General features: G+C 40.5%; 1 protein-coding gene across 2 annotated transcripts in view; it reads right to left on the bottom strand.

Annotated features, from left to right (window-relative positions):
* Nucleotides 1-22,706, bottom strand: part of DLGAP1 (DLG associated protein 1) — a 146,828-nt gene that overhangs the window by 29,816 nt on the left and 94,306 nt on the right. For both annotated transcript variants that reach the window (XM_065627725.1, XM_065627727.1), the window contains exon 5: nt 405-778. In XM_065627725.1, coding sequence (XP_065483797.1) covers nt 405-778 — 374 coding nt within the window. The remainder of the gene's footprint in view (nt 1-404; nt 779-22,706) is intronic.

Genomic DNA, 22,706 nt, shown 5'->3' with positions numbered 1-22,706 from the left:
GCATGAATAAGCAGTGACAATTAATTCAGTGAAGCTGGACGAAAATATTTTTGGGTGATAGCGTAATGTAAATCATTGTTTTACACATTCCCTTTGAATGATTTAATTCATGCCTTTCTGACCCCCACTGTGTTATGATTCATAGATTAGTGCTCATGTGTGTAATTTAACAGAGCTGAATAACAAGCAGCAAGGAGACTTAAACAAATCCTCCCATCTGATGTTTTTATGATAAATTAGGAAAACATCATTAGTACCACGCAGAATGATTATGCCGCCTCAATTTCTACATAAGTACCTGTCAGGAAAAGAAGAAAAATACAGACAACGTTGCATAACGAGCAGTAAAACAAACGTAGAAATCCAAAACAATGGTAGGCATATAATCCATATCCCATACCTACCTGTATTCCAATAGATAAGCATCTGTTTTTCTTGAAGTGGTCCTTCTTTCTATCTTCTACTGCAACGGTGGCGATGGTTGTGGTGGTGGTGACGGTGGCAGTGTTGTTCCCTACATGTTGACTTGCAGGGCCATGGATCTGCGCATTGGCAGCTTCGATAGCAGCTGTTAGCGCCTTCATACTGTCCAAGCTCTCCGTGGAGTTGCTAAGTCCAGACTGACTGATGATATCTCCCCTCTGTCCATGCCCGTCCATATACGCATCTTGGGCAGACTCTGTGCTGCTCTGAGCCGTGATGGAAATAAACGGTTTGGTGGTAGTTCTTGGTGGAACCGGAGGTGGTGTCTTCTTATAGGTGGTAATGCAGGATGACACTAGAAAAAAAAAAAAAAAGGAAAAAAAGAGAGTTCTTGGTTTATTGACGCTGCAGGGAAAAATGGATAAAATATGATCTCAAAGTGTCAGTGAACATGGAGAGAGCAGACGTGAGGAGGACGCTGTTAGCCACAGAGCTCCGAAAAACTCCAATGCGTGCGCCATGGAAATACCTCTGTTCCTACTGATCTAAGTAGCAGAATTGCCAGTAGAGGGAAGAAAATTATCTATTTGTCAAGGTCCTCCTTATTCTTTTTAGGATTGTTTTCTCCAGTATCTTTTCAACTCGCTGTTCTAAGTCCTGTGGGAACAAGTCCTTCCACCAAAACATTTGTTCTGTTCATGACTTCCAAACAAGACTCACAAGGATGATGAGTCTCCAGCCATTTATCCTAGCTAAACTGTGCTTCATGTGGTTTTATTGCAATTGTTTTCTGTCTCTCTACCCTGTCCTACTGTATTTACCAAGCTTATGTAGAATTTTAAACTATATTTTTCTGATCAGAAAGTGATCCCCAAACCATCCTAGGTCTGTTTATGCTCATCATACTGGGACTTGTGTATTTTTTACTATAAAATATCTTACTTGGTTGCACAGACTTCCCAGATACTTTGAAATGCTTTGTAAGCTGCAGAAAACTTATCTAAAACATTTTGTCACCCAAACGTCTCATCATAAATCTATTTGTTCTGGGGAAAAATGCTTAATTTTACACACGTGTAATGAAGTCAGTGGCTGAAGTCAGTCAGTAGGAGTACTTAAAGGAAAGTGTAAGTATAAATGTTCACAACAACAGAGGCTATAAAAAAGTTTTAAGGACTCCTCTTTTAATATTTTGAAGGCCATGCTCTCTTTGCAAGTGCTACTATATGGATTTAGAAACTTAGCTTGAGCTTCCCAGGTTAAAAACTATTGTTCTGTGTATACAGAATTACACAGGGATAAAAAAACCTCTTCCTTTAAGGGATAGTTGGCAGCTCTGCATTACTGAAGTCCTGGAATGCTTTCAAATGAGGAAAGAAAGTCCATTAAGAACAAAAAACAATCATGATATGCTCTGTTTTTTAAGAAAATAAATGCAGGCATGAACCTGTGCAAAGTTCAGACACAACATGTTAACATAAATTCTTATTAACAGTAATCATATGGCAAGAAATTATTCATCAGATCATTTTAATTGGCAGACGTCTATGCCACCCACATAAAAGGTAGCTCTACTACAGCTGTTCTGCTCTCTGTTTGCGCTGTATGTGCTTGTCGAGCCAGAAGCCATTATGGTATTAATTTGACTAGCTCAGATCCATATGCCTCACATCTCCCGATAGCTGTAGGAATAGTTATAGCATAAAAGGTGTTTCCAGGGCATGAAATCACATGGGACTTTTTTTTTTTTTAAGGACTCTAAGTTGCTGATAACATGTCTGAACCCATGTTAAACATGTTGAATGCTAATGGAAAAAGAGTGTTTCAGTAAGGTAGTGAGGGTTTTGAAACTATGATTCACTTCTGAAGAAGCAGACGGAAAACAGAGCATCTTTGAGAGAAAAGATGGCTAATAATGAACTTGTCAAATTTTAACTCTGGGGAAGTGAATAGTTGATAGGGGTTAAGGGTGTCTTTTAAAGTCCTTATGACAAGTATCTGGAAAGAAAAGAAAGGATGACAATTTTACGAAGGGGATTGTGAATGTTTTATTGTTCTTCCCTGGTTCTGATGCTGCCAAAATGCATTTGTTGCATGTCCACATTCAGGTGAATGCCGTTGCTGGAGTGCAACCTTTTACTGTGGGACTTACAGAGAACTGTGCAGGCTGCTGCTTGGGTGATGACATCCCAGAAACCACCCAGGTGGTTCGTGGTCTGGAGAATGTTCTCTGACTGTGGAAATGCAAACTGGAATTCACCACTGAAGGATTCAAAGCACATACACATGCATATATCCAGGTAACGCTTTGGGAAGCCTGTGCCAAAGTTGTCTAACAGAGATTTGTGTGCAATGCTACTTTGCAATTCGGCAAAGCATAAATTGCCCCATTTAAAATATGCTAGGCAGGGTCATTGTGGAGCTCCTGGGGAGATGCCAGCACCTTCAGGACATCCCAGCAAGGCACGTTAAGTAGCATTTTTCCGACACAGCAGAAATAGGGAAATGATAATGAAACACACTGGAAAAGTGCTCTTAGGTAGGAGACACCGCTTCAAAAATAAAAAGCAGGCCTTAACAAGACTGGTCGCCACATCACTGGCCATCCCTTACCAGAAAGAGAGTCAATAGCAACTGGTTCTGTGATTTTGTCTATCGACAGCTACCGAGCACTCGGGACACAGCAGTACAAATACAGAACTGCCTGATTAAGATGTCTTTTATTCTGTTGGTAAATGTACTCAATGAGGAGTCTAATCCGCACTGCAATGAAAGATGTTTGCGTTCAGCTAATTAAATCTGAAGTTATTCTTAAGAGAGGGAGAGAATTGACAAGTCATACGGTGAAATTGTAAAGAGAAACAGCAAACGTTCTTTTAACAAGTCAAAACAAATCCTCAGTTTCCTGGAGTCACGCAGCACATACTGTACAGCTCCGGAGAAGCAGAGTGTGCAAGTCATAAAAGAACCCCAGGCACTTCATTACTGGCAATGATGTCAGCTCCCGCCGCTCCTCTGCAGAAACGACAACAAAACAATGCTTGGGCCGCCGCCGCAGTCAGAGGCAGCTGCTCTCTAAATGTCGTAGCTGGCTGAGCCTCCAAAAGGCTGAAGCACAACAAGGAAAGGGATTCGGTGCATCAGTTTTCCTCCGGGCGCTTTCAAGAACCTGGCAACTTGTGGCATGGCAACCTGAAGGACCTGCCGGCGTTTCAAGTGGCTACAGTATTTTACATGCTGAGCTGCTTGAAAACAAAAGGAGAGCTCCCCAAGGAAAGTGACAAAACCTTGGCGCTCTCCTTGTGCAGCCAAGAGAGCCTGAGCATTCAGTCGGTGCGGGAAGAGCACATCACATCGTAGCTTTCTGTCCCCGTGGGCAAAGGGGAAGCTCATCCAGATGTCCTGCAGCAGAGATGGACTGCCTGGTGGGAGGACTCAGAGGGAGAAGATTACAGGATCATGGGATGCGCGAAAAAGATAGAGAAGTCCTTGCTTCACACACAGGGGACTTTCAAAGGGCTTTGCACATGAAAGTTAGTTTAATTCACATCAGGAAGTAAATTGAAAGGGCTGTATAAATTTTCTTATAAATATGTTCTTGGACGTGGATCAAGGAGCAAAGTTCTGTACGGAAACTGATCCGACTGGAGAGTCAAGTCGAAGTAGTCTCGTTTTTCATTAAAATTGTTTAGACATGGATTTAATCAGAAATAACTTTTTCTGAATAGCAAATGTGTATATCAACTCTCAGTTTGGCACAATATGGAGAAGCTTTCCATATTTTCCAGAGCACACATGCTGCTGGAGCAGGTATACATTCCTCTCCTAGGGCATATGCAAGGTTTAATCCAGAAACTGGTTAAGTCGTGCAAAAATCCGCTGACTCTCAAAGCACCTTGAATCAGGCCCACCATTTCCAGCTGTACCAACCGACTAGGCAGTTCTCTCCTTTTCGTTTTGATCTTTATTCTATTTCTGTAGCCTGCCTTCGGGTTACAGTTTAATCCCAAATACCTAGTGAAAAAGCACTTTCTCCAGATTAAAAAAAAAAAAAAAAAAAAATCATGGTGTTTGTCCTCCTAGCCAGTATTTCCAAACAACTAGCTCATGGGACAGGAATTTGGAACAGGGAGTGTCAACCACCCAGTTCAGAAGGAAGTCTAATGATAAAAAAAATAATCCCAGATTGCATAATAATAAAGGCTTGAATTTGAATGTTTCATTGTAAGAGCACTTCAGTTGTTTAAACATGCTCACTAGGGAGATGAGCCCTCGGGAACAAACATCAGCACGCAAGCACAGATTTTTAGCTCAGTGAATGGGTGCTCAGGAGAACCCCAAGGCAGATTAATATTTGTGAAGAGATCAAATTCATGCAGTACTTTGAACAGTTCAAGTGATGAGATATGTAAGCAATATCTTTCTAATTTGGCAGTCTCACATAAGCTTGGTTAGCAAACACGAGAATAAATGAAAGTGCAAATTTAAATTTAATTAAAATAATAGTGGTTCTTTTGAGAAAAGGGACTAACTTCACAGTTTGAAATGAGTAGCAAAGGGCACAACTTGTGCAGAACTAAGCATTAAGGTACAAGGCAGGAGTTCCTCCACCCTGTACAGATGGACCTCAGTCTTCTGATTTACTGCCAACAGGTGTGTTAACAGCAGTGCCCTTGCATCTCACACGGCTGCAACACAAGACACAGATGTGGGCACGTCCAAGCAGACCTGAGCCTCGTAACTGCAGCCCCTGAGCTCCCCACACAGAGGGGCAGTGCTTGATTTGGCTTGATAGAGCTATTCTTCACTTTACCGTGCACTTATATCCTTGCTTTGGTGAGATTTGGGGAGGAATGCTTGGAAATGGAGTTTCAGATCCTGCATTGTTATTTTTTACATGAAAAAATATTGGTATGAAAATGGAGCGTGCATTTTCATAATAAAAAACTATTTTCAGATAGCAGATGGCTTCTGAGGATGCAGAGATTTACTGTTAAAAGCAAACTGAAATAAAGATTTTCATAAGAAGTTCTAAAATACCCAAAGGAATAATACCAGAGTGAGTTATGGATGTAATTATCCCAAATGAGAACTACTGAAATCTCTGTACCACTCCACCAGGAGTTCTGCCAAGGCCGTGCTTTTTCGGTATCCCCACCACTGCCAAAACAGTTATCCAACAAAAGCCTAAGCTAGACTGGATTTGGAAACGGGCATAACTGATAACTAAAATCCTGCAGAAATCTAAACAAAGTATCTAAACTACCTTTACTGCACACAATAGCACCACTCTGAAGTTTAAAAGCTGATGCTGGTGATCTTTTCGTAAATCTGGACATACTGTTTGCAAGTAGGGTGCCTCCAGTTTCCCAGCTGGGTATGGTAAGGGACCTCCTGAAACCTAAGAGAGAGGTGAGACTAAATATGGCTCATCCTGCATCTCAAATGGGTCGAGTTAGAAAATCTGCACGTGCATAGTCAGTGGATGATGGGTGAATATTTCTCTAGCGGATTTTTTTTTTCTTTTAATGTCTGCTGCTGGAAGCTGCTGATGCCAGTCAACAGTTTAATTGCTATCCCAGGGAAGCTGAGTTAGTGTACAGAGAACAGGCGAGACATCCAAAGGTGTACGCTAAATGCAGTTTATCACTAGGCTATCGCCACAAATTATGGATGCACAGACAAAATTCAGTGCCTGTAGGCTTCCTATGAGACCCACTTCATTCCTTGTACTCTATAGCCAGAGCTGAACTTCTCTACACATAAAAATTACCAGTATGTTAACAGGACACAACTTAAGCAATTCAGCTCATTTGGCCTCAAAGCCAAGAAGTCTGTAAACAACTGAAGCTCTGGAAAAAAGATTTCACATAAATTGAATGTCATTACCCAAAGTGGATCATTGCTAGGATGGCTTATAATACTTTACTCCTCAAACCTGATCTACCGTCAAGCCGTTAGAACTCAGCTTTGTCTTTTCTGAAGACAGAGATAAATTAGAATGTGACCACGTGCAAACCTTAGATTTCATTTCAGTTGATGCATATGAGCTCCCTTGCCTTTTTACCTGGAGTGAGCAGCTGGAGGGGACAGACAGCAGCAGCAGCATTTGCTTCTGCTGTTCCCTCGCCAGCAGCTGTCTCCATGAGATTGACCTGCACTGTATCTGTGGAGATGGTGCTTTACGGACGGGTTCGATCCTGGCCATTGGCCCATGTGATGTGATGAAGTTATATACCCATGGGTGACATGAGTAGCTGCTCAAACTGGAATTCAGTCTGGCTGAGAAGGAAGACAGACATGAAACTATTTTGGCCTTGTCCTTAAACTCTGGCTACCAACAAAACATCTGGAAAAACACCCCCAAGATCTGCAGGGATGATGATGTGAGCGTGTTCCAGACAGATGCTCTCTGAGAGCTTTGAAGATTCAAACTGCTTTAAAATAGTAATGGTGAAAGGGATCTGATACAGAACATCAACCTTTACATTCAATGAAGCACGTTGGAGAAGAGTGAAAAGAACAAACAATACAGCAGCATGGTCTTTTTTAGTTAGCATATGAATTATTTTCTTTTCATCTGTACAGCATTTTTTTTCTGAGAAAATCAGGGAAACACTGATCTGTAGTTTAACTAAGTCTAGCAAATCATTCAAATGCTTTCTTCACTTAAGTACTTCACCAAATTCTTCATGCTTGCCCCCTTTCAGAGCACTCATGGAAAACAAGAAACATTAGAATTTTAGATTAAAAAAAGGGTTCTTAAATTATTTTATGTTTCAGAACTTACATGTCATAAAATCAACACAGTAAGAAATTCATAAGCTCCGTGAATATCAGTACATTCATGTTATGAAAGGCATTTATGGAAAACAGAGGAAACCTTGTGAAATATGGTAGTTTATTCCACTTAGACCAAGAAAGTGTAACAGTAAATAAATGTAATAATATGCAGTTTGATGAAATCAGATCCTTTCCCCATCTATTTTCCAGGAAGCAACTTCACTGGCACTTTGATATAACACTTTGTTATGTGTTACTGCAGCACTCTCACATTCCAGAATTTGCATCTCTTTCCCTCTGGCAATACTGCTAACAAAACAAAATGGGCATTTTTAAAAGAAATGTGGAGTTGTACTAACCAAATACAGACACATATATTTAAGTAGCTATTTAAGTAAAATCGCAGTGCAAGAACCAAAGCCTGGATTTTCAGAAACACAGGGGACTGAACTTTCTGCAAGTATCTAGCCAACCTAGCTAGGAAGTTGTATTTTAAAAGTTTAAAATCCAAGCATACTCTGAAAAACTAATAATTTTTTTGACTACTGAGGAGTGGTTAGATGTAAATACTTGGGCTGCAAGTGCACATTGCAAGTTTTTAGGGCTAATAACTTGTAAACCTGTCTCTTGTTTACATTTCTGAACTGGATCTGGGTTCCTGAAAACCTGATCTGAACTGTGAATACACAACCTAATTTCCAGACTATACCAGTAGCTCTTTCCACATATAGTTGCACTGCAAGCGTGCCTTAGTGCAGCCACTTGGTTTGGGCGTATTACCACAGATGCTATTTCTTGAAATGATAATTCAATATTTGTAACTATTGGTGCTGAACATACTAATATACTCTTGTATATATGGTTTTTCTTCAGTTACAGATGGGATATTTAATATCTGAGCAGCCAATACATAGGAGACTTGAATCCTATCGAACCTGGAGATATATCAGGGCAGATGTGTGGTCAGAACTAAGCCCACATGTTACTCATGCAGCAAGTACTGTGCGTTGTGCCCTCCATTGCTATTCCTTAATAAGCCCTGCATTTTGTTCTTCCTGATCCTCTGCTGCCAATTTCTCATCCTTCCTCCCACAGTGGCAATGGAGATGACTGATGATAAAGCAAGTTTATCAGTCAATCATTTTAGGATGAGCTTGTGATGAATTTGATGGAGAAATTGCAGGTTGACATTGTACAGCTTTTGTCATGTAGGAGGTTGGACTAGAGAGTAATTAGGATTCTCCTCTTTTAAATCTGTGAATCCCAGAAACTAACCTGTGAACCTGGAGGAGACTTAAGCAAGCCAATTATCCCTGAGTAATCTGATCATGTAGCATTTAAGCTAGCTAGATATTAACATAGTTGGGCATCACTGTTTTCAACATTACTGCAAGGATTTTCTTTTTAAACTCTTCCCTGCAGCTTTCAAAAGGCAATATTTGGCTGGGGTATTGACACTTCAAAGTGTGATTCCTGTATAAGAAAGAAATGACTGTGAAAGTTGTTCCCTCTTCCTCAATCTGGAAAGGTACCTTCTTTGTTTGCTGTGGTTAGCAAGCAAAGCAAGCTTCTACTGTTTTTTATTCCCAGTGGTTTTATGAATACTTAATAAACTTACGGTGAGGCAAGCAGAATTCTGTATCATTGCACACACTGGCATCAAGCTGGTCTCACAGAATTTGATTACTGATGCATCTAAATTGGCTTAGAAATCAATTAGTTTAAATTGCTGCAAACCCACCCCTGATGTGGACACATTTAGAAGTGGATATGACTGATAAGGTTTGGGTTTTTTTTAAACTTCAGTGAAAATGCAGTGGAAATAAGAGTGGCTCAAAGAGTTTATCCCAATTAACTGCATCAGTTCACTGCTTTTAAACTGATTTCTTTTCATGCCATGGTATGCAAACAAGCTGTACATTGTTATCAGTTACATCCAGTTGAATCCATGGAAAACTGTACAGGTATAGTTTAACCTGATGACGATTTGTGAAGAGCCTTCAGTTTTCTGAGTCCAAGTCAGTTCTCAGGGTTGCTCTATTTGAATTCATTTGTGCCTGCATGGTTTGGTGACTTTTATGGTTGAGATTTTTTAAAAGATACAATAAAACACAGAACACAGTGAGCAGCATTGTTACTAATGAACTTTTCAAAGTTGACCCACACTGGAGAAGTTTTGCACTATGAGACAGGTGTATATATATATGTGTGTATATATATATATTTATACATACACACATATGGGACAGTTATATTCTCCAGTCATTAGGGTACTGCTATAAACAGCAAGTACAGAAATGCAGGTACACCAGTTTTGCATGTTACTCAACCCTAAGGCTGTTCAGAAGCTTTTAAGCAATCAGGAAAGTGACTGCTCTGACATAGACTATTCAAATGTGTTTAATACAACCTATATGAGATGGAATTTACTATTTTCGGTATAGTAGCTACCTCCTTCATTAAGCAAACTACCTCGTGATGCTGATGAGTATAGGTTGTGATTCCTCAGAGCGGAAAGCTCTTTGTCACCTGATCCAGCAAAGGACTCAAATCTCTTTACACTCCCATCTTAAAAGGAAGTCTGTGCTTAAGCCCAATGGCATCAAGGCTTCACTGCTCTCACATTGTCTCAGAAGTCTACCTTTCAATTTGTTTTGAGAAACTTATTTTATGCTACTTGATATCTAAGATTGTATTAAATAGTTTGGCTAAGAGTTAATAGTTATTCAAATGACAGCAATGATGAAGGGCTGCTGTGTTTTAATCAGATATACATTGGGAAGAAACTGTACAAATGCCAAAGACAAGAAAATAAAAGCCAATGCAAGCTAAAAGAAGAATGTGATTGATAAAAGCAACACGAACAACTTTTTAGCTACTATAAATTGCCACGAAGCACCACAAGAATTGATTTATATCATTTCAGTATCGGTTTCAATGTAGTTCACTATAACTCAAAAGATCTATGCAGGTATAGCAACACACTATGTTATTCTCATAGAGAATGACAAACAAACATAAATGTAGAAAACCAGCATTCAGGAAGAAAAGCATCATGTGGGTATTGAGCAAGAACATCTGTTCAGCCAGGGAAGTACTGACATGTTTTTACCCAGCCAGTACTGCATTTTTCAGCACACTTATTTCTTTTGGGATGTTCCAGTCCAAGCAGGAATGGCTAAAGCAAGCAAGTTATGCTTGTGTATTTCCTAAAAAAACCACCCAAACCGAAAGCAAGAGCTGCTTGTAGCTGGAGGAAGGAAGAGAAGAGGGAAAATGATGACTAAATTTGTCCTCCGGGCTGAACAGTAACTTGGTCACCTGAGAGAGATAAGGTTATCAGATGACCTGCTAAAAGTGACCTGTCAGGGCAGATCCTCTAGCGCCGTGGGGGAAAATACAATCCCTTCTCAAATGAAGGAAATGCAGACAAAGGGTTTACACAAGAAATTGTAGTTATCTTTGCCCAAATTTCAGGTAAAATAGCAAAACTGACTCAACTCCAAGGACATTAACATTTTTCATAACCTAGAAAAAATGGCATTGTTTGATGAACAAGGCATATGAAAAATGTGTATGAGACACATATTCTGCTTTGAGAGGAATTAAAATCTACACCAAAACCTGATATCTATCTTCTCGTTTTTCATTCAAATTAACAAATTATGTCCTTGCTCAGTGACAGGTTTGAGGTTACTGAGTGACCTCATCCTTTTATCTATTTGCTTGCTTTTATGACAAGAGTCTTAATCATGCAACAAATCAGCTGAAAATACTGGCTTGGCTTGAGAATTCCTAATGATCAGCCTGCATGTCCTGAGCACAAAAAATATTGACATCTCAATTACCGTCACCACAGTGTACAGATAAGAGCACTTCAATAAATCCGAGCCCCAAAATCACTTCTTGTTGGGAGTCCTGAACTAGTAAGAGGACACCACCGATTCCCAGAATACATTTAGACAAAGAAAGATGGGGGCCCTGGCACACATGAAAGAGGACAGACCAGCCTTGTGTTACTTTTAAACAAGATTTGAGTGAAAGACATTCTCGTTTCTTTCCATATATTTATCCATTTATTGAAGAAATGCTTGTAAAACAGGCCTTGAAGAAATTCACATTCAGTTCGTAGATGTCAGACAGAAACTCGCATAACTTCCATGTAGACATCATGTATAGTATTTATTTTGTAATTACAATTTCCTCTAACCAGAGATTTTGGAATTAGTGCTTATGGTCTCAGCCTGGGATAAACCTCCCTTTCCCTAACCCCTAGACAGCAAAATAATATTAGCATTGCTTACATTTACATAATTGTAAAAAATGAATAATGCATTTTGTACTGGCTTAGTTAAAAGGTAAACCCCGACGTTTTGTGGGGATAAGTTGAAAGGTAAGCCAGGCCACCTATTTGATGCGAAAAAAAGAGTAAGCAAACGCCCAAATGAATTTTGGCACTTCAAAGTCTTTAGACATTTTGCATCTCTAGACTACAGAAGTGCTTTCTGAAGATCACAAGCCCCATACAAAATCTTTGCGAACACCAGCAAAGTGAATCCTACAAATCCATGCAATTTCACACACACGTAACAATCATCCATCCCTAAGTGCATGAGATGCAGGACAGGGTCTAGATCAGATGTTAACCAAATTTTTTGACTTCTCTCTCTCTAATTTTCTGTCCCAGCCTGAAATGTCCTCTTCTTTAATAATTTCTCTAATATGACCTATTTATTGCATATGGCTATTCCTCCTACAAATTTGGTGTTTCTTCTGGAATAAAAAAATCTCAGTCGGTGGCATTCACCGGCTCACTGTGAATCAGAGGGTAACTCAAATCTCTGACTGGAGATGCCCCCACAGGCTTATGGGACGTGAAACAAAGAGGAACAATCAGGTCTGGATCCCCTTGTCCAAATCAGTCCGTTAAAAAGAAATCAATCAATAAACAAATACAAATATCTGTGAATGTTCAAGAAAAACAAGGATGCTCAGCAGAGCAACCTGCAGCCTGGTTCAACTCGGGCTACTCAGTGTGGCTCTGTTTTGCCTGAAAACTTTTATATGACCTCGATTTCTGTTCGCATGGATGTCTGAAGAATGTGTCAATACCAGCACCTTTATCTGCGTGGTTAACATTGCCAAGAACATGCAGTTATTAATTATTTGTTATTTTCATCAAATGAATGCACAGTCTGAGCAGTATTGCTGTCAAATGCCAATCACGCAGCACAAAAAGCAAATAATTAAAATGGAGAGATGATAAATAACCCACAGTCCAGTGTCTGCTTTTCATAAGTTGTCTGTTAACAAATGATAAAGAAATACACGTGTAATAATGAGGACTGTTCTCAAACAACTTGGGAACTGTGAAAAATTACAAATTCAAGATTAAAATCAGTTCCAGTGAGTTAACCAGCTCTTGTTCTTGACAATATTAATATCATTTACTTTTTATCACAGGGGATCTAAGAGGATAATGCAGAGTATGTGCAGCTGTAGGTCACAGCAGCATCATCCATGGCTGCACTGCATCCAGCTGAGAGGAGGGTTTGAGGCTAGTTAGACATTTTCCAGAAGAGCTATTATTCTGGAGTAATTATGTGTTTTGGAAGTGGTTTAAGCTAAATCACTACACCTCCACTCTTTATGTGGGATTAAGCATATCCAGAGAAAGAGTTACTCTGGAATAACCATGGCACTTCTGGAGAATTTCCAGAGTTAGGGAGACTTTGCTGCAGAGAGGAGCACAGCACCCTGAGCCAGCAGCTTCCTCCCACGACCTTTGTTTTCTTCGGAGTCTGTCAAAGCGCTGGCAGGTCTGATTCCCTTCAGCATTTAAAGACTAAAAAGGGCAATATTCAAGGCACTTTGGCTGAGTGACCTGGGTGAAGAAAACAGCAATAAAATGTGTGCACGAACTCGCCTCTATCTAAAGTTTCTGAGAGCACAGATTTCCCTATAACATAAACAATGAGATTTTGAAAATTTCAAAGGCAGCTTATTAAATCCACATCAGTCTTTTGTGTATGAAATTGCTGTTTAATCCAAGTGTACCGGGAGTGAAAGCTACTCATAAAATAAAAAGGAACTTTTTTACAGTTTTCCCGAATTTAGCGCTTAGGACTGTGGATGAGTCATATTTTCCTTGTTCAGTTGACTTTTCTATACATGTCTTGAATGTGCTATGTATTAACAGCCAAGTAGGCCACCACAGCAGTTTTCTTTGAGATTGGGAACCTGCTGATTTGACCTGTTTATCAAGAGAAAAGTGTCATCTCAACAGGACAAATTGTTTCATATTTTTCCTCCCTATTTTCCTCTTGCGAGCAATTTCTGTTTAACCTCCTAGAGCCAAGTAAAAAGTGACTGTATTTTTTTTCTTCTTTTCTACTATTTGCACATAATTCAGGAAGAAACGCAGAAACATTTTTCTTTATATAAAAGTTTAAATTGTCAAGTTGGAAAAACATACTCTTTAGGTTCTTTATATATGTCTGTGTGGAATCTCTGTGTCTATTTTTAAGCACATGCAATGGAATTTAGACTCTTAAAAGGGAAAATAAATATCTTTATTTATGAACAACATTAAAATGATAAATGGATAAGTGCGAAACCCATCATGACAGAAATGAGAAGACAATCATTCCAAACCTTGCCATGCTCACACAAGAGAATGGACTCGAGCTCTGTTGAGTGTGATAGAGTCCTTCAGGATGGAAGGCACTATTCACTGTAATTTAAGTTAGTATTACTGTTAAAGAGCTTTTGGTTTTAAAAGTCTCCTAAGCTGCTCTGAAATGTTCCAGAGATTTGCTTTCCTCATTTCTACTGGTACAAGTTAAAAGTAAGACCTCCTAGACCATTGTGTTAGCCTCACTAAAGAGATCTGAGCCAGCAATACTTCCCTCTCTCCCATAAATTAGATGTTGTCAAAAGAAAAAAATGGGTTAAAAAGGCTATTTTTCACATTCTTCAGACGGCTGCATGCCACTTGGTCAAGAACTGAACTTCCCGTGAGCTCCACAGCTTCCCACGTGTGAAATTCACCCTACGTGACGATTTTAACATCAGTTGCATCATTAACACATGTTCTGTCTGCACAATGTTTTTTTTTGCACTTTGCCAGATGAGGCAGAGGCTAAATTAATTGTTACTGTGCACATGCAATTTTCTAATGAAAACAATATAGGCATTATTATTCTTGGAAATGCATTCGGAAAATGTTACTCTACATTGTATAATACACGTTAGGGTGACAGGTGGGTGAGGCGCTGGAAGAAGCAAGAAAGAGTCCACAATGACAGCAAATACCTGTGTGCATATACTTGTCTGAACACACAAATACAGCCACCCGTGCATACACATACAAAACTCTGTTCATTTTGAACTCTTGCCTTTGAGTTTGGCTTTTGTTCTCATTTTATACGATGGAACAATTTTCAAGGCGTGCTTTTCTCCTGAGCTTTGATTTATATCTTTGGTTTCTTACAGGGTGCTCCTTTTGGGTGGCATTCTCAGCTTCATCATCATATGACACTGGGAGGGATTATTTGGTCTATCCACAGCTTCCACACAATACATGTTAAGTCCTGACGTATCTTTTAACACAAACTGTTCTGTCTCAAACAAGGAAACACCCAAAACTGAATTAAAAAACATAGAACTCAAAAGTGAAATGCTATGGTAAGAGCTTCAAGGGCTCAGCCAGTATCATGGACTCTTGTAGACATGGGTGAAGCTGCCCAGGTGATCCTTTCTTACAGGAAAACTGGTTTATTTGACACCACAGACTGGAGTTAAGAGGCCAGTGTCCCCAGCATTAACTGATTTGGATCCAAATACAACTTAGTTCCCTGCCAGTTCTTCACTTCACAGAAGAACATATGAAGAGATACTAGGAAATCATTTTTCTGGAAACAGTTTTCTTCAGCTTTAAGGGAAGTGTGCAGGCATGTGCATATATTTGTATAAAGGTATTACTGGGACATGGAGGGAATTCTAGTTAACAGCACCAGATGTCTTACGGCTTTGTGTCAAAGACAAAAAACCTGCAGCTCGGGTGCTCACACAACCTGCTTGCTATGGGCTAAAAAATTTTCTGCTTATGAGCAAAATAATATACATTATTTCACTGCTCATTCTAGCACCAGCACTATAATTACTGCATTCTCAACTATCTTCTACATTCTCCCTGAGCTGTGAATTACAAGCTTTCAGCATATTGGATACTAGTACTGTGGCATGATTAGATTACCATTTCCACAGGTTGCCCAAGCAGAAGAATAGCTCATCTAAGTATGAATAGATTAATTTACTTGAAGAGAATTTTCTTTACCTTTCGGACTAATCATCTGTGTCTAACACAGGGTAAAAAGAACAGACATACTTTGCAGGTTAGCTTCTCTCAGAAAATAAAATGAAACCCCCTAGTTTTTATATGCAAGCAATTGAAGGAATGCAGATTTTTGGGTTTTGTCTGGCTGCTCAGAAGAGAGCTGTTGTTTGCAGAATGCAGATACAGACCTGCTTTTTGTTGTAGACTGAACGCATTAGTCACTGAGGAGGCCAGAGCATAATGGAAAGTAGCCGTTTTGTATTCATCTTAGTGCACAGCCTTCGAGAGGAGAAACACACATAACCATGTCATTTTTGATGTGCTGTTGAATCGAATATAAAGATTATAAATATTTTATTAGTCATTTATGGGTTAAAAAGGTAATTTGCACAGAGTAAATATTTCCCTTTGGAATTCACAAAAAATATGACAGGTTTGAATTTGAAATCAGAACCAGCATTTGAGGATATTTGTTATTTGCAGGCTATTTATAGTGTGAAAATTTAACTCTGTATGTTCAGAAATACTCGAATCACCAGTATGCCAGTAACACCTGTTCCAGAACTACCAAGCAGCCGTAACCCCAGCCTAATGTGCAGCACCTCTCACATTCACAGCTCTCTGGTTTTGCTCAAATGCATTTGCATCCTTGCACCACAGAACGGCATACAGTAGACTGCCCCACACGTTGCCTTCCCAGCCATTCACATCTTACAAAAGGTTTTTGGTGTATGTGAAGGCTGACCCATGCCAAACGCTAGAGAAGTCAGTGAAAATCCGTAGGTCCTTCCATCAGCGAGCAACCTTTGTGGTGCATCCCTTATGTTTGTAAATGAAATTTCTGCCACACATTTGTGGCCTGCTTGGTGCTCTTATCGCCCATGTTTTAACTCCGGCTTATGATTTTAAGTACTGTGGCCTTTCAGTACTTAAAAGGGGCCTATTAGAAAGATGGGGACAGACTTTTTAGCAGGGCCTGTTATGATAGGACATGGTAATGGTATTAAACTAAAGGAGAGGAGATTCAGGCTAGACATGAGGAAGAAATTTTTTACAATGAGGGCAGTGAAACACTGGCCCAGGTTGCCCAGAGAGGTGGTAGATGCCCCATCCCTGGAGACATTCCAGGCCAGGCTGGACGGGGCTCTGAGCAACCTGATCTATTTGAAGATGTCCCTGCTCATTGCAGGGGGTTGGACTAGATGACCTTTGAAGGTCCTTTCCAACCCAAACTATGCTATGATTCTATGATTATTTTAATATGGCCTCCAGACCATCTGCAAACCACCTACAGGGCCTGGCAGCTCACACAGTTTAGGAAACATCGCCTTATGGTAATCCTCTGTAGTTATTACGTTAAAAGCTTGTTAAAAAGGCAAATCTAAACAACTTTGGAGATGTTCAAGGAGAACCACAGATTTCTTCTTGACATGCATCATTATGTAGTAAATGAACATTCGGTGAAACACAAGGAAATTTATTATTCAACAGATTACACTCGTTACAGCTTAAGCTAGTCTGGAAAAAAAAGGACAGCATTATTTAATTAATGATGGTTTGCAAATAACATCCAGAGAGGGAACTGCTGCCTTTTCCGTTTTTGTTAGCCCACATGTGGCCATGTGAGCACTGCTCACAGAAATACTACTCCCTTCTCCCTTGCTCACACACAGACACACACATGGTTCTCCTGACTTTGTCCTGACCATTCCTGAACGGTTTTCCATTCAAACAAGCATCTAGGCAAACAAAAACATGCCGCCTGCAGGAAAAAGAAGCCCTTTACCTGAGGGTGTCCATGTCTCTCTGTAGGGCAAACACTCACTGTATTTTCTGCCGTGGCCTCTCTCCAAGCTGTCTGCCCCCTCCTCAGCCCTGCCTGACATTGCAGCCTTTTGGATGCTCCTCTTGAGTCTTGCTGCCTCCCACAACCCGGTGTGATTACGGCTGAATTCCTCCTCCCTTACAGACACTCAGGACACCATATTTCTGCCTGGCAGCTCAATGGATCATGCTACCACCAGCCCCTTTTGCATATGCTGTTTTGCTTTCTCTAAAAATGCAGTAAATGTCATGCTCTTTGCCTGGAAGGATAAAGCCCCCATGTAAGTGCCTACTCACTGCATAGCATATGCACAAATGATTGAAGTTTTCCAACAAGCTGTTTATGCACTGCTGCAGTACCATCTTTCTGAGAATCCCAGTGATGACCTGACCCCTGTTTGCTGGGTAATTTCAGCCTGGCTAAGTTCAGTTCCTTGCTGCGAAAGGAAATCTGAAACAAATACAAAGCACACTCACAATCCACTTAGTAAATATTTCCAGAAAACAAAAAGAGGAAAAATCTGCAAGAACCTGTATAAATGGCTATAAATGCCTAGAAAACACAGGCGCTTTGGGCAAGTAACTTATCCCACCCTCCTTACAACAGCTATATTTGGAGAGGATGAACTGTCCTTTGGTGGTGCCTGTTTCCCACCCTGTAGTAAATGGCAGTACCAGATGACTAATTTTGGATGGCCAGTTGGGCACGAGGAATCCCAGCTCTGAACAACTCCAGCATGTTGCTGCACAAAGTTGCCCCTATTTTTATTTGGTCCCTTTTCTCCATTTTTTTTCAAGCTCTGAGATGAAACTCTGGGGACAAAGAGATACTATTCTAGCTGCAGAGTTTATCTGTCTCAGACACAATGCTTGTAAATGTGCAGAAGGGCTCTGCTTTGCTGTTTGTGTAGTTCTGCACAATGGAGATCAGCAGTTTATAGACAGCTCTTCCAAAGATCAGTGAGAACAAACATTCCTTTCTTTCCTCTCTGATTTCCTCCGAGTTAACGACAGATATTGACCTTATGGAATCACTGTAGCACATTGTGAATTATGCATGAAATCCAATTTCCCTCTCTGCTGTGGACAAGTTTGACTGTGCTGTTTGCAGTACCCATTGTCAGAGGGCTTGCAGTATTCTCAGAGGCACAGCTAAGGCAACCCAACTCACACAAAAAACCCCATCTATTTTCAGTTAAAACTCCTACCTTTTACATTTCTTAAAATATTCCCAGCAAACAGCTTGTCCTAGCTGCTGTCCCACCTCCTAATGCAGTTTAAGACCTTTTAAAAGCAAGTTTTATATTCTCCCAAGAGTTCAACATGTGCTTAAAGGTGAAGTGTAATGTTAAGTAAATAGAACAGAATAGAATAGAATAGAATGGAATAGAATGGAATAGAATAGAATAGAATAGAATAGAATAGAATAGAATAGAATAGAATAGAATAGAATAGAATAGAATAGAATAATATTTAAGTTGGAAGGGACCTACAACTATCATTTAGTCCAACTGCCTGACCGGTTCAGGACTGGCCAAAAACTAAAGCATGGTCTTAAGGGCATTATCCAAATGCCTCTTAAACACAGGGATGAGGCATTGACCACCTCCGGAGGAAGCCTGTTCCAAAAAAAATGAAACCAAAGGAGATTCAAAAGTATGGGCAAATGCCTTACTGGCAAGTCTGGAGTCAAGAAATTAATAGTTTTAGCCTACCTATTCTCTTTTTCCAGCTGGCAAAACTCATTTCTGTAAAGATTTCACAGATTGCATCAAATGAGTGATCTCAGATAACAGGTCCCATACAGAGAATACCGTTCACGTGTAACCTGGTTTGTGATTGTTCCTTGCTTGGCACATTTCTTGTGCCCTCCGACTGGATCTTCAGAGACCTTCTGCAAGGTTTATCTGTGTGACTAGTCTTCGGAACTAAGGCAGACTTTGTGCTTTCTTAATATGGCTGTAGAAATTTTGCAGCCCACTAGCAAATCAGTGGGAAAATATAATTTTTAAATTCTAATCAGAACATTTCTCCATAGTTGCATTTGGAACATGAGCACATTTTCATGGCATTATTCAATTTTCCTTCCTTTTGTAACATTCAGTTTTAAAGCTTCTAATCAGTGTTTTCCCCTCATCCTATTTTTATTCTCATCCTAGAAACAAAATGTCAACATAACAATGAAAAATAAATGGAAACACTTATCAACAGTTATTAAAACTATATAAAAGCCATAGAAGAGGACTGAATTACTGAAGTTATAAGGAAGTTTCAGCTAAGTGTTTTTTCTCTCTCTTCTTGTGCAAGCCCCATTAAGAATGTACGGATGGTCCTGGATGTAACTGGTAACATAAGCAGAGGCAGAAAGTGTGAGCAAGCTGCCTTTAACTGCTGGCTGCATGAGCAAATCTGAAAGATACTCCAGTACAGCAAGTAGATTTGTATCAACAGTTCAATCTGCTGATGCAAGGGTTGTCTTGTAAGCTGCACCCAAAAGCAAGCAGAGCTGGCTTGGAAGGTTTGCTTCTGAAAATGAATCATAAAATGGGTTATTTAAAATGCACCAAATCTTCATTTCCTTATGGGCATATATAATTTTCAGTTGTGAAAACTGTAGAAGCCTTCTTTTCTTCTGCTCTCAAGCAATTAAAAGTCAAACTGTTCAGCTATTTCCATGCAATGAATTAGCTGTTCCCCCACTTATGTTGCTATGTCCTGTTACACATTACACACTCAAGGATTATATATTTTATACATGTAACTGCTTCTGATCCTGTGGTAGAAATAAGTTTTATAAGCCCGCCAAACTTCTCTTAACCACGTATACATCTGCTGTCTCCCTGAAGTTAATTCCCTTCACATCTCCTGTAGCTGCACAAGAGGTACTGTTCCCCGTGCCCTTGCGAGGTTACAGCCTGCTCCCACCCCACATGACTAAATCAAAGCATTCCGAAAAACCAAAGGGACAGTCAAGACTCTGGAATTTCAAAGCAAACGTTTTTCTGTATGTCTGATGCTTCAACTCCTGCCAAGTTGTTTCTCCTGGTAATCATGTGTTTTGTTTAGCACACCAGTCCAGCTCCTGACTTCCATTTCACTGACAGAGCAGAGACTTTGATTCTGGTCTGACATACACCTGGGTAAATCCACCAAGGACAACAGAACCACACGGGTATAAACTGAAAAGAAATAGATCCAGATCTGGCTTTGTGTGCATGGATATTGTGTAGTAAGAACGCACCATAATTTTGTAGTAAAACTGTTCAGCCAGTTCAAGAGCGCGTGTCTGTAGGGACCGGCAGCCACAGCAAGCCGCAGGTGTTCTGCTGGGGATGGGAGGTCGCCGTGGCAGGACAACACCCCTATGTTCACTGAGGACAACTCAAATGCAGAGTTTTCAATCTAACAGGCAGCCTGCCCAAAGAATGCTAGAGCTCTAAGAGAATGACAGTCCCCTATAACATCACTTGAATCCACATTGGATTTCCCAACAGCAGAAAGTGTTGCCTGTATGTAGGGCGATCTAACACGGGACAGGGCTGCGCTGTGAGGCAGAGCCGATACCTTGTGCCGCTCCACTGACTCACGGCCGTGCTGGCAGGAGCAGAAGGTCAGACCTGAAGCTGCAAGGGTTAAACACTAAGGTTTGCTCAGCCATGCCTAAGGGTGAGCTGGGCTGGGCGGGGGCTGTTAGCAATAAAGAAGAGTAAATGGACTGACAGTAGTCAGTAGTAGGTGCTTCTGAATCACTTGCACGCTCTCCTGGGCCACCCCTGGGATGGCACAGCCTGTGACAGCCATGGGATGGAGAAGCATCATCATGCAGTTCTCCTTCCAGGTGTGATAATATGGTCCTCTTCCGTGGACAACTGCCAGTACCTAGAGAGAACTAGCAAGAGGTGGCAGCTCTTGATGAGCCTGCTCTGGGTGGATTCCCAAGGCAATGGCTCTCTGGCACCTCCCTTGCGTTCCCAGGAGAAGGAGCCATCTACCGCTCCCCTGGCTCAGCCCAGATTAACAGCAGTGGTCTTATCAGCTTCCACTGCCCCAAACAGAGCCTTTCAGTTAAGAGTCGTTTTTTGTTAAGGGATGTAAAGCTAACAAGCCTCTATTAGAAACAAAGCAAGTTTTCCCATCTAAATTTGGAGTCTCTGCACAACAGGAGAGAAAAGTAGAAGAAAAGAAGAGAGGAAAGGAAGGAAAGCAAGCAGGTCCAGGCCTGACACTGGGATCCACTCACCACAAAACCTAAGGTCAGGTATAATTCTCCCAGCTTTACTCATATGAGAAAGTGAAGTTTGCTCTCTCACACACTGCGCCCTCACACTCTTTATTTCTCTTTTCCTTATGCTCTCGGAGACTTCTGTCTCTACTCAGTCATCCTTGCTCTAAGTTTCTTTAAACTGTGATTGGATAATCTCACAGGCTTTGGGGGAACCCTTTGTCTGAGGGATTCCTGGGGACGTCACCCCTATCTGAAGAAATGGAGAGTAGCTAAATTGACGAAGGTCTGACTAAAGATACGGTTCTTTCTTTGTAGTAGTTTTACTAGCAACTATTTTAAGGACCCCTGTTAGACAACATGTATGCTTGGACACTCCTGCTCCTGTATTTTATTTTCTGTCAAATAAGACCCTGAATTTCTGAATATTGTGATCTGTGTGTGTCTCATTGCGAATTTGGACTTCAGTCTGTGCACTTGCACTTGCTACGCTCAACCTTACAGATCCCAAATGTGTAGGTACCATTTGAATTAATTTCCCCAAACCTGTTTCATTTTTTCACCCTCTCTGTGCAGATGACTCTTCGTCACTTGCTAAAGCCCTGCACATAACACACAGACAGCCCTGCAGTAAATGTAAACAGGGGATTTGTCCCTTTAGGTTCATGGTGTCTTCCCTTTCTGCCCTGAGCCACGTCCCACATTTTACTTGCTTTAAAGAATAACCCTCAAAATACTCTTCAGGAACTTGGTTAATCTGTTATTACTTATGCTTCTAAAGTTTCAAGGAAGACCTTGAATGACATTTAGCTAACAGGCAGTGTGTAGCTACGGACATAATTATTTCTGAGGTGAAGACCTTGAGCTGACTGTGTATTTGGTTTACATTTGTTTTTTAAGAGAATTCCCTAATGAAGCACATTCCCCATCCCACAAGGCATAATAGTCTGCAAAAATGGTGAAGTCTTCCCATTAATAATTAATTTTTTGTTGCTACCACAGTGGTGAGCATTAGGCAATTACCTTTTGTCTTTGGAGCTATTTGTTCAGATAGGTTTGCAAATAAATCCCTGCTTTCATGGGCCTGATACATTAAAAATAAAATAGAAAAATATT

The sequence above is a fragment of the Caloenas nicobarica genome, chromosome 2, assembly GCF_036013445.1.
Source record: "Caloenas nicobarica isolate bCalNic1 chromosome 2, bCalNic1.hap1, whole genome shotgun sequence".
Taxonomy (NCBI): domain Eukaryota; kingdom Metazoa; phylum Chordata; class Aves; order Columbiformes; family Columbidae; genus Caloenas; species Caloenas nicobarica.
This window is presented reverse-complemented; position numbering and strand designations above follow the sequence as displayed.